This window comes from Hypomesus transpacificus, chromosome 18 (assembly GCF_021917145.1).
Source record: "Hypomesus transpacificus isolate Combined female chromosome 18, fHypTra1, whole genome shotgun sequence".
NCBI lineage: Eukaryota > Metazoa > Chordata > Actinopteri > Osmeriformes > Osmeridae > Hypomesus > Hypomesus transpacificus.
Window position 1 is genome coordinate 11,971,292 of NC_061077.1, and position 11,540 is coordinate 11,982,831.

Here is an 11,540-nt window from a genome sequence, read left to right on the forward strand (position 1 = left end):
GGGGGACAGGGGGGACAGAGGGCACAGGGGGCGCAGGGGGGGTGGAGGGAATTGTGTCTCCAGGAGTAAATCAAGTCCACATTATACATGAAGGCACGCACCTAATTCAAAGCATAAAATTGGCAATTTCCACACCCTTCCACCTGCAGCCTTTTTACATTGCACCTCAGCACAGCAGATACATGTGTGTGTGTGTCAATAACGATGTCAGACAAAGAGAAAATGCTTCATGTTGATGGTAGCTCTATGGCAGCCAACGATGAGAAAGCCTGCATCATGGCTACCAGTCCATTCCTTGCCACTAACCGGTATGCCAGTGTTGGTATAACTGTGAACTCTTCATTGTCTGCTGCATTGACTTCACCTACTGTCAACAGTTTCCATTACAGGCCACACAGGCTCTTAGACCCATAAATAACATTGTCTCTTCTAAAAGGAGTGCCTGCATGTAGTTCCATATCCAGGGGACTACTTTACAACCTCCATCCCATCAGGGCTCCCAGCACTGACGTGGTTCAGGGTGAGTGTGGCGGAGGGTGCACAGCTGAGGGGGGGGCTAGGGGGGTCTCCATCTGCCATGCTGGCGGTCTTAAGGGAGATGACACATCCCAGGGGGGGTTTGGGGGAGCGGGAATGGGAGAGAGAGAGAGAAAGAGAGAGAGACAGAGCGAGACAGGCTGAATAGATTACACCCCATCCAGTAATCACTCTAATCTGTGTACTCCCACACCAAACCGTCGTTCCCAACAGAACCCTAAACTCTATAGGCAACTGCGAGGTCAAATGCACAGAGTTGGTTCTGGAACTAGCAATTCAATTCATCAACAAATCTGGCACGTATGTTCTTATAATGAGAAAAATTAAACTGTGTAGGTGTTCTTGGATGGGTGCCACACTTCCTGTGATCAGGTGCAAGAGTCCCACAAGTGGCACTGTCTGATTCCCTGTGTGGCCATTATGCAAATACAGACTGGCGACAAGCAAGTCAGACCAAATAAGCACAATGATTGGCAGTCAAATTAGATTTTATACTAGCCATTGATTCTTTTTTTGCGAGTGGTGTAGTGACATGGATACAATGTAATGCATGCCGTTAGGATTAGGACAATCATTGCAAATGTAAGTCAATATTTTAAAGAAACTTTTGAAGACATGTGCTCAGCCCGTCAGTCCTCCAGGGCAGACAGACTCAGATCAGGCGGGCTGAGCCCACAGCTCCTCTACCTCCAGACTGCATGTGGTCTCCCCTCGTCTGGGTCTTCCTCAGAGCTCCATGTCCCCGGCCCATTGTTTTGTGGGCCTGGCACTGTCAATATTCAGCTTGGCTAATGTGTTCAGAGGCAGCTGGAGGAGTCTCAATTATTACCATGACACAGCACACAGAGGGGCATAATATCATTAAAACTAAATCAGGATTTGGCTAACAGGGGGGGATTTAGTAAGACTTTAGGTGGGAGACTTGGGCTAATTTAATTTATTGGTTAGGGGACCCAGGAAACTCAGAGAATTTCCTACATTTTAGATTAATTTAATCCATAGCAAACTTGAAAAAGTGGGTAAACATGTTGTTCGTTTGCCTTCTAGGATGTAAAGATTGTGTTGGGAACAACTGCATCTCTGACAATTTTTTTTGTTGCTTTTGGAGTTATCTTGGTCCATGTGGTTAGTTTATATTGTAATGAGCATTATCATTGTTTCGCTGTTCAAGCGGATTTCGAAAACGTGAGGGACGGCAAGTAATCCTTTTAGCTGTTTGAAATGATGGTGTTCCCTCGGCAGACGCATTCATTCTAAGAACTCAGCTGGGGCCCGCATGGGGCCACATGCCACATCATACTGATGAGAAATCTGAGATTTTGAATAATTGAATAAAGGTCTGCCTACATTTCGTGTTGTGTTTAGAAATGCATTATTTAACACCATTTGTGTTTCTTAAGTATATGCATAACTTGTATTTTTATTCCGTGTTTAGCACAGACCTGTCCCCATTGGGCAACCGTTTTTCTTAATTTTCGGACATCTCTTGTTTTCAATCTGCTAAAAAGCGACAGAAGTACCGTTGGTCTCGCAGCAAGGGTCTTATGTCTGTATTGTTCTGACGCTCGCGACACATAAACGGCGATTTTAAGGCCCATTGAGCGCGCGATGGATGTTGCCTAAAATCCATTGAAGGGTGGAGTGCATCGATTAGTCAATTCGAAGACCGGGTGCAATAGTACCTCAAGTTGTAAATCTTTGGGTGAATGTCTGAGCTGTTCTCCTGAGGGCTCAAAGTAACCAAGGCATATAATTAATTACATTTCTTGACAAAAAATCCCCAAAAACCGTTTCTCAGGTTTTTCATTCATGTGGATTATTGTATTTACTTAGATCATGCGGTAACTATATATCTGCATTTAGTCATTAATTAAATTATTTAGTATTTCCATGTAAAATAATAAGCATGAGCCAACTTAATTATTTTAATCAAATTTCAATCCAAAATGTTTCATAGCATTCTCATGCCCATATAGCAACCAACCTATGGTGATCTACTTTAAGTGGAGCTGCTATTAATCTGATATATTACTACGATCGATGAAAATACAATTATAACACAATAGACAATGTATGTGTTGTGTTTGTGAAAAACTGAACATGTGGTGTCCGTCTTGGTTGTTTTAATAGCCTATCGACTGAACAATATTGACATCTAGTGGTACAATTAAGCAGTTGCACAAAGAATAAGACAATGGGAACAGAATAGGAAATACATAGGTGGAGAGGGTTTCAGTGGGAAATTACATGTTTCAGTTCCATTGATGTCTTTCCTATTATACTAGACAAAAGTCTGAGTTTTAATTCAAGAATCATTGAGATCCAAACGCCCATCTCAGACATGTAACACACCACTGTTACCAATCAATGTAGTAGACCTATTGTCAATCAACTAAGCCCCCCAGGAAAGGTGAAAACGCCACGATACACTTAAAAAACAACAGTAAAAATACTATGCTCATATGTCCTTATGTGTATGCACGGCATATTTCAAATTCCAATCATTTATTTCAAAATAGGGCAGAGTTTGATATTACTTGACTCCAAATGATCCGCATTTGTATTGAGAGATTGCACAGATGGCTGGAAGTCTTTGCATGAATCATTCTCACAGTCCAACTGGAACTTCCGCCGTGTAAAATAAAAGGATAACGTCTTAATATGGTAGAAATCTATGGATGGTGTGTCATACCCCCACACTGTACAATACTGGACTCCCTATGTGCGAGTGTGAGAGAGAGAGAGACAGAGAGAGAACAAAAGCAAAAGAGAGAGGAGTGACTAATTTGGCAACAGAAAGAAGTGCAGGCACAGAGAGACAGAGAGAAAGAGAGAGAGACAGAGAGAGAGAGAGAAATCTGGGGAATAAAGATGGAAAGAACATCTATTATTCTAGAATCAAAAATAGACACATCTATTATTAGCTATATGGCTACGAAGCCTTGTTCTTACAGCAGGAGACAAGTATAATTAGTGATTCCTCACAAAGAATATGATGTAAGATATGTGCATTGATGATATAACACTTGAATACTGAGCTCCCAGTCTGCTTGCCGGTTCACCCACACATGCGTACCTTTCTGACCCACATAAAAGCATGTGCTTGGAGTCCCACAGCTTCTCTTGTGAGCTGCCCCCCCCCCTCCCCATGCTCGTGTCCCTCTCATCTCCCCTCCTACACGATCACTCATCCACTCTCTTCCACACATCCACCTCTCTCCCTGATTCACCTGCCTGTCCCCCAGGCAAGTCTCTCTCTCTCTCTCTCTCTCTCTCTCTCTCTCTCTCTCTCTCTCTCTCTCTCTCTCTCTCTCTCTCTCTCTCTCTCTCCCTCTTCCTAGGACGCACACATCTGACACACTTGTGCTTGCGCAGCTTTGTGACTGCGCTTCTCGTCATCAGCCCAGGGAAAGGAGACGACGTGCTCATTTTAGTCTGGTACCCGGACTATAGGAATGGCCCCTAAAAGAGAACCGTCCATAAAGAAGACTCCCTCACCAGGGTCACAGACCAGACTGGGGCCACCATTCCCCTGCCTCCCTGCGGCCCCTGCAGCTGTGAAAACCACCCCAGAGCAGAAGCCTCGGATGCTGCGTCCCTCCGACACTCCGTTTGACCCCAGCACCATGGAGGTATGTGGAACTGGAGCAGCACCCATTTGGTGCCCAGCAGTGCCAAAGCTAATTTGGGGGAAACATGAATTATTGTTTGAACATTTCCTGTTATTAGTGAGAGTATGTTCTTTAAAGAGCTGTATGACTTAGAATCAGCTAAAAATAGTTGAATACTCCTGGGGTAAGAGACTCTAGCAGAGGCAGATGATAGTCGAGAGGCAGATGATTTGCGAGCTGTTGTCTTTTTACCCAGTTGAAGTAAATGTTGTACAGTTACAGTAAGCAATGCTAGCACTCCACACTGACAGACTACAATTTATTTATTCTTCAAGCATAAGCAACATCTTTCTGAGATTAATTATGCTACATCAAGTCAACAGCAGTGTCAATCTGGTAGGAGGATGAGAAAGAGGAAAGGAAATAAGGCCACTGACGAGATTGAGGCTGTCAGTGACCTCCTCAGGGAAAAGGCCTACTTTTTGTGCCCAATTCTCTTTAAGAGACCTACAGTAGAATTGGCCTTAGCTTTTTTTTCTACTCACAAATTAATAGTAGTTTTGGTTAAAAGATCATTCACTTTAGGCCTACAGCCTTTTCAAATTAAATAACCTGAGACACAGTCAAACAGGCTGTGAATTATTTAATTTAATATGATTTCACCCAAATTTGCTCGGCATTATTGTGTGTAATGTAAGAAGTAGCTTTGCTTTCATCAACAGAACATGCTTTGTATGTTTTATGTTTTAGGTTCAAGTAAGTCTTCTGCATGTGCTGTCTTACATCAAATAAAAGGAAACATTAGCAAGTCAGCACAGATCAACGTATGCAGTCTTAAACCAGTTCCACTTCCTGGTGGCCATGTTCTATCATGCGGCATATCTGATTCATTTGGACAGACCTATTAAATAGATCAAAGTATATTTGATTTGAATGTGTAGGCTAAACATTTTGTATTAATATGCACTAGACAATACTTATTCAGTTTTTTCTTGTTCAGTCTTAATCGCGCAAAAATCAAATGTGGAGTTGATATAGGCAGCTGTAAGATTTATGTTCCACCTGTCTATCGTTCCGTAGTGTTTTAACGATTTAATTTGCTTTAATACAAAAAGGTATTATTCGGGATATCTTTATAAACGAGTGTAACCAATCGCATCCAGTGTACAGCAATGACGCGCTCAGTAGCACTGCAAGCGTGGTTCTCCCCCTGACACTGCTAAACATTCACATTCCTGGAGCTGCCGACGGACCAGACACATCAGCCGACACAGCAATGGTGGGCTATGTACAGTAGTTGTTCCATAGGGAGCTATGCAATCATGTGTAATTAAAATAAATGATTTCTAGCCAACTATGTAACTTTTTAAAAGTCAGGTACTAGTTAGTCGTTTCAATGTCATTTGAGCGGATAAGTCCGAGTTGATGGCAATGGCTAACGATTAGCCGACTGCTAGCTAACATTAGTCTGCCCTACGTTGTTTAATTTAGCTTGTTCTAGGCCAACATCAAGTTGAAACCTATTTCAACCGACTTGTTCACAAATTAATAGTTTTGTTTCTAAAATGTTTCAGCACTAGCCAATCAAAGTAAACATGTGCTAAGTAGTTCATTTGGTTATCCAATTACTTGCTCTCCAGGGGAGATTAGCTTAGTAGCTAGGTAGCATTGCTGTTTTGCAAACTTTATAACATGCCATGTTCAAAATGTAGATAGCTAGCGAGTCATGTAATTTAATGATAGCTGATTTTTTTTGAACAGTCTGACTTCTCAGAAGATCAAATTATTGGTGAGTGATCCAGTACACCAGCTAGCTCCTAGCATTCACTTAGCATGCTTTCATTCCTACCACCTTTGCTTTTTTGCTTTTCTACCCCTCACCTCTGTCCTACCTGCCACTTCTTAGTTGTATCTATCTGTTGACCCCTGTTCTTTCCTTACTATTTCTATCAATTTCCACATGCAACTGCTTGTGCTTTCCAGATTGAATTTAACCTGGATCAAATACATGGTAAGTTGTTGCTGATGGACCATCACACTTTGGGCTGTTAAGCCCAGGGAGTGGAGGGTTTCTTGGTGTGTTTATAGCTACCAGTAGAGGATAACTCGTCAGTACGTTGACGGTTGTGGCTCAGTCTTGGTCTGGCCACTATTACGTTTACTTTCTAGGATAAACATAGTTTAGTCCGATTATTTAGCCATAATGCTTGTCATCTTACTTTTCGCATGGATATGCATGGTATTGATACTCTAACTGAATGAATTTGACATCTTCAATGAAGTGAAGGTTCATTACAGTGAGTGTTGTTTTAGTTTATAATCTGCTGTTGACTACAGCTTGGTATAAAAAGCCTAAAAACACGTGTGGTTGCAGGTATTGTCTGGTTAAACGTAGGGCACGGCTGCTCATGTTCTGTAGCACTTAACCTAAGAGCCTTTCACTTCAAATTCATTGAATACACCTTCTCATGGTCATCTATCACACAGTTTGCATGGTATCTTACTCATGAGTCATCTCAAGTTGAGTGTTCCCTTTTTTGGTGTGTGGAAGTCAGCGATGGACATGTCTCATCTGCCCTCCAGTTTGTTTAATCACTAGTTGACATAATACAGCTGTATTCACCCTCCCCTTTCCTATCCAATACCAAATATGGTGAGGGAAACCACTCACTGGCCAGAGGGGAAGGAGGCACATTCCTGAGAACAGGAAGAGCTCCGCTCCACAACAGTGGGCATGGCTTTTTTCTTCTTCTTTTGTCTTTCTTTTTTTGGAGGGGGAGTGTTTGCCGTTTAAAAAGAGGAGTATCCCAAGTTATTCTGAGATTCAGAGAGAAAGATCAGAAGGTTGTTTTTGTCCTGTTTTCCCCTCGGGCACTGTGGTGACGTCTGTCTTTTGATGGGCACATGTAGTTAACTGGAACGGATGCTTGGCAGGCGAAACCACATGACTGAACCGTATGCTGGTTAGAAGCATTTCTTTCCGATATGATTGAATTATGTTGTTCCTCCGTATCACTGCTTGATACCTGAGACCTGATGCCTCCCTCATGGGTTAAGGTAACCACCCCCTATTACACTCCCTATTATACCGGCCTATTTCACGCCATCAAATATTGATATGCGGAAAGACTACATTTTCAGGGAGATATTTGAGTAGGCCTACTTGTGATAAAAATTTTGGTTTGGGGTTTCAGGGACCAGAAGTAATTAGCATCACAGGCTACCTCACGGCCCTTCTTATTCTATTAACAAGGAAGTCTATGTGGTGGGTTGGACGTCATGTGATGGTCTACCTGCCGCTGTGGACTGGAAGTAGTCCAGCAAAGTCATTAGTTATTCTTTTCTGTGAATGGATGTCATTGAGAGGGCAGGCTTATGCAGGTTGGGTTCCCAAGTAAATGTCATCGTGCTCAGGTTTTCGTCACTCCCAGCCTGTGGCCACAACCTCATTTGACCCGAACAAAAGGGTGCAATTATCTGGAGCACACGTAACGTGGTATGGCTTACCACCCAGAGCGATCGTCCAACCTCTCGTTTGACCTTCTGAGGGACCTTCATCTTCTGAAGGGGCGACAAAGGTTAATTAGTAGAATAAACAACAGCATGTTATGGCAACAATAGTGTTGTTGGACTCATTTACTTCTTTTGTTTCTTGTTCTTCTGTGGCAGTTATCTTGTGTGCTTTCTGTACGTGTGGAATGTGTCCTTCGATCTTTCTTTTCATACTACCTGTTTTCCATTTCCCCTCCATCATACTTCTACCCTGTCCAATCTCTCACTGACTCACTCACTCTCTCTCTATCCCAATTTTTCTTTATTCCATTCTTGCACTTACCTTTCTCCCCCCGACTCATGTGCAGAGTTCAAGGAGGCCTTCCTGCTGTTTGACCGAACGGGTGATGGCAAGATCAGCTACAGTCAGTGTGGAGACGTCATGCGGGCCCTGGGTCAGAACCCGGTCAACGCCGAAGTGCTCAAGGTCCTGGGCAACCCCAAAGCTGAGGGTGAGACAGACTGGATGGGTTGGACTCATTCTTATTACATTCTCAACAATCAAATATCGTTTAAATTGTGAGGAAGATCATGTTCTCAGTGCCACATTGCTCAACAAGGCAGTCCAAACAAACGTAAGAGGCATCGTGCTGTCACCTCCCGTCCCCAAAGAGAGGCATGCCACGCTAAGATAGCTTGTTGCAATATGGCTACTGCTGCTAAGAAGAAACTCTAGATGATAGGTCAGGTATAGCTCCACCATTGTTCAGTCAAAGAGAATAGTTTATTTGTTTTAATAAATATGATCATTTTGAAATTGTTATATATAAAAAATAAAATAAAGAAATCTCTGGTATTTCGACTTTTTCAACACTATCAAAAATGTATAGACCTGGGAATTTTGTGAATGTTTGTCCTACAAACTTAAATATGATCTGGCAATGTTCTGCGATGTCACAGAATTCTTGGCTTTGCCAGTCTTTAATTCCACCATTAAATATTCAATGTGGAATACACACACACACACAGACATGGCAACATTAAGAGGACAGATTTCCCAACTTCACATCTATTCAAGACCTAACATGCGTCACTGCAGCGTGTGTGCTTGTGGCACCTGGCAACAGGCCTGAACAAGCACCACTTTCTCCCGGTGAGATGTACGGATCTGTGGACGGAATGTTGTCTACAGCCTGGATCAGAACGGATGCCTGTGAGCTCACATGGACCGCTGTCATACCTGTTTGTCTTACCTTGCGGATTCTGTCACCTGAAAAAAAAAATTCTCTCCATTCCAGAGATGAACTACAAGATGCTGGACTTTGAGCAGTTCCTGCCCATGCTCCAGGCCATCGCTAAGAACAAGGACCAGGGCTCCTTCGAGGACTTTGTGGAGGGCCTGCGCGTCTTCGACAAGGAGGGCAACGGCACGGTGATGGGAGCAGAGCTACGTCACGTCCTCACCACGCTAGGTGGGTCACCCTCTGTTACCTAGGCTACAAACACGGGGAAATGGGCTCGGCTTCACTGTCACAGTTTATCTCCCTCACTCCCTGTATACATTCAAAAACCGTTGAAAATATCCTACACGTTAACATGGATTTCTAGAAGCATGTATTTTCCAGTCATTGATAACATACTTGACTGCCTTTGAATATTCGTTTAATAAAGGCATACGGTGTTCTGTGACATACTCATAGCAACTAGTCCGAAATAATTGATGGCGTCCTTGTAATGAGCTGTTCCTAAATGGACTGTGCTTGCGTCGGGCTCCAGGGGAGAAGATGACCGAGGAGGAAGTGGAGACGCTGCTGGCGGGCCACGAGGACGCTAATGGCTGCATCAATTACGAAGGTGAGACTGGGCGATGGGAGTAGACACCACGAACAAAGAGATGGGAGGAAGTGGATGTGGCGGTGCTAATCAGGTTAACTGGGTGTTGGATGTGTGGCCACATGAAACCCTTTGCCTTGCCTCTGATGACACCGCAGGTAATGGGCTTGACCTGGCGACATCGCAGTTCCCCTCCGGGGAGGGCTGGGTGGGTCTCAAAAGACCCAATGAAACATGTTTGTTTATCACCAGACTGAACCAGAAGCTACCACCAAGATAGCTCACTTGTGAGCTATCTTGGTGTGGAGATGAGAGAACTGGAAGTGATTCGTTGCACTTTTTTTTAAAGATGCTGGTGACCCATTTAGCTTAGGTGTTAAACTCACATTATACAGATACGAACCCCTCTTCACCATAAACCAGTCTTTCACCAAATGACAATCACGTAAATCTTCGATTTGTTTGGAAAAGTCTGACCGTGAAAAGATCAGAGGTTTCTCAAACAATCGAATGTTTAAGTCAGCACAGTGGGAAAGCCTGGCATGGTCTCAAGTGTTTTGTCTAAAGGCCTTGACTCATGGTAGCTCTGGACTTTTTTTTGGGGGGGGGGGGGGGGGTTTGTTTGGTCTAATACCTAGGCTCTCTTAAGTGGACCGGTCACTCCCTCTGAATAGAGAATGGCATGCCTGTCTCTTACTGTCATTCTTTGCCTCACTCTGTCTTCCTGCCTCTCTTCCTGCCTCTTTTTCTCTGTCTCGCTCTTTCTCTCTCTCTCTTTCTCTCTCTCTCTCATCTGCTTATTTCTGAAACGTGTAGCCCCCCCCCCCCCCCCCCCCCCCTGACCGTTCCTCCCATTACAAGATAAGAACCTGCAAACAAATGCAGGAGGACGGCTCATTAACCCACTCTTGGAATCTCTGACCAGACGAGGCCAACATGTATTCAGCTTTTCCTGAGTAGGAGATTAGAGATGATCCATGGAGGCCCCTCCTCTCAGGCCTCCCTGCCCTCCTTCCACTGCTGACGTACTGCAGAGGGAGGCCTCAGCCGTCCAGTGCAGCGTCTCAGCAGCCCTCTGGGAAGCCGTGCGCCGGTCTAGATCCTGTCACCTGTGAGTGGTTTCTGATGTCGCCTCTCTTTCTCTCCTCCCTCCCTCTTCCTCTCTCTGGCGCAGAACTCGTCCGGATGGTCATGAGCGGATGAAGATGAAGAGCGTTCCACACCTTTTGTTTTTGTTTCATTGTGTTCTTTTCTGTATTATTATTATTTGTTTGTTTCCTTTCTATTCTCGAGCCCTAACAGTTTCTGTAACGTACTTCCACTCCTTTTAGAATGAGCTTTACAGTCTTTCACCCCTATTGTTATTGTTTTTATTATTATTATAGTTATCTTCGCTTGTCTTTTTATTTTCTGAAGTGCCTTTACATTCCCTAGTCATTGACACCATGACGAATGGCCGCAATCCAACCACAAGACCAACTTGCATGTAACTAGAGGCTTAGATGTTGCCGGAGTAGTCTGCAATAACATTCCCACAATGCAGCACTTAGACTACCTGTCCTCAGAGTAAGATATTAAAAAGAAAATAATCTTATCGATGCAATACATCCATAGTTGTGACAGTGTGTTTGTTAGTGTGTGTGTGTGTCATGCGGGAGAGTGTTGTGACTGCAGTCGGCGAGGACCTGGCTTTGGCTGGGATCACCCTCCTTCACTTCCGCCGGCAGAGCTATGCAGTTCAACAATATTGTTAACCATGAAATCATGAAGCAGTGAAATGCAACGGTTCAGCTGGTTTACCATGTTTATATTCTTCCCCTTTTATTTGTCGCTGTGTTCCAAATAAAAGATTTTCTGAGAAGTCAAGCTGCTGGTCGGTGATGTTTTTTTCCTGTTTAAAATCACGATTTGACAAGACTTGACCTCTCTTATTCCACATATTTTGTAATATTGGCAGTGGTCAAACATGGAATAATTGCATGTGGTATTTAATTTAATTTGGAACATTTGAATTCAATTCAATTGAAGTCCAGCAAAGTGTCCAAACCCATTTCCAAAGGGTCTTCC

At 43.6% G+C, this 11,540-nt stretch overlaps 1 protein-coding gene across 3 annotated transcripts; it reads left to right on the plus strand.

The window, feature by feature from the left end:
* The first annotated feature begins 3,992 nt into the window (after nucleotides 1–3,992).
* On the plus strand, nucleotides 3,993–11,339 carry LOC124480665 (myosin light polypeptide 6-like). Of its 3 annotated transcripts, none has more exons than XM_047040197.1 (6): nucleotides 3,993–4,169; nucleotides 5,910–5,937; nucleotides 8,009–8,152; nucleotides 8,939–9,112; nucleotides 9,417–9,494; nucleotides 10,648–11,339. In XM_047040197.1, exons 1-6 carry the CDS (start codon nucleotides 3,993–3,995, stop codon nucleotides 10,674–10,676), a joined length of 630 nt encoding a protein of 209 aa, XP_046896153.1. In that variant the 3' UTR covers nucleotides 10,677–11,339. The 3 variants fall into 3 exon arrangements, with proteins under 3 accessions (XP_046896153.1, XP_046896154.1, XP_046896155.1); XM_047040198.1 differs by lacking the exon at nucleotides 5,910–5,937 and adding an exon at nucleotides 6,132–6,159; XM_047040199.1 differs by lacking the exon at nucleotides 3,993–4,169 and adding an exon at nucleotides 5,266–5,427.
* Nucleotides 11,340–11,540: the final 201 nt, after the last annotated feature.

Coding starts and splice junctions, on each gene's coding strand:
- LOC124480665 (XM_047040197.1), top strand. CDS start 3,993: ATGGCCCCTAAAAGAGAACCGTCCATAAAGAAGACTCCCTCACCAGGG. Junction 4,170..5,909: donor TTGACCCCAGCACCATGGAG/GTATGTGGAACT, acceptor TTTTTTGAACAG/TCTGACTTCTCAGAAGATCA. Junction 9,495..10,647: donor TGGCTGCATCAATTACGAAG/GTGAGACTGGGC, acceptor TCTCTGGCGCAG/AACTCGTCCGGATGGTCATG.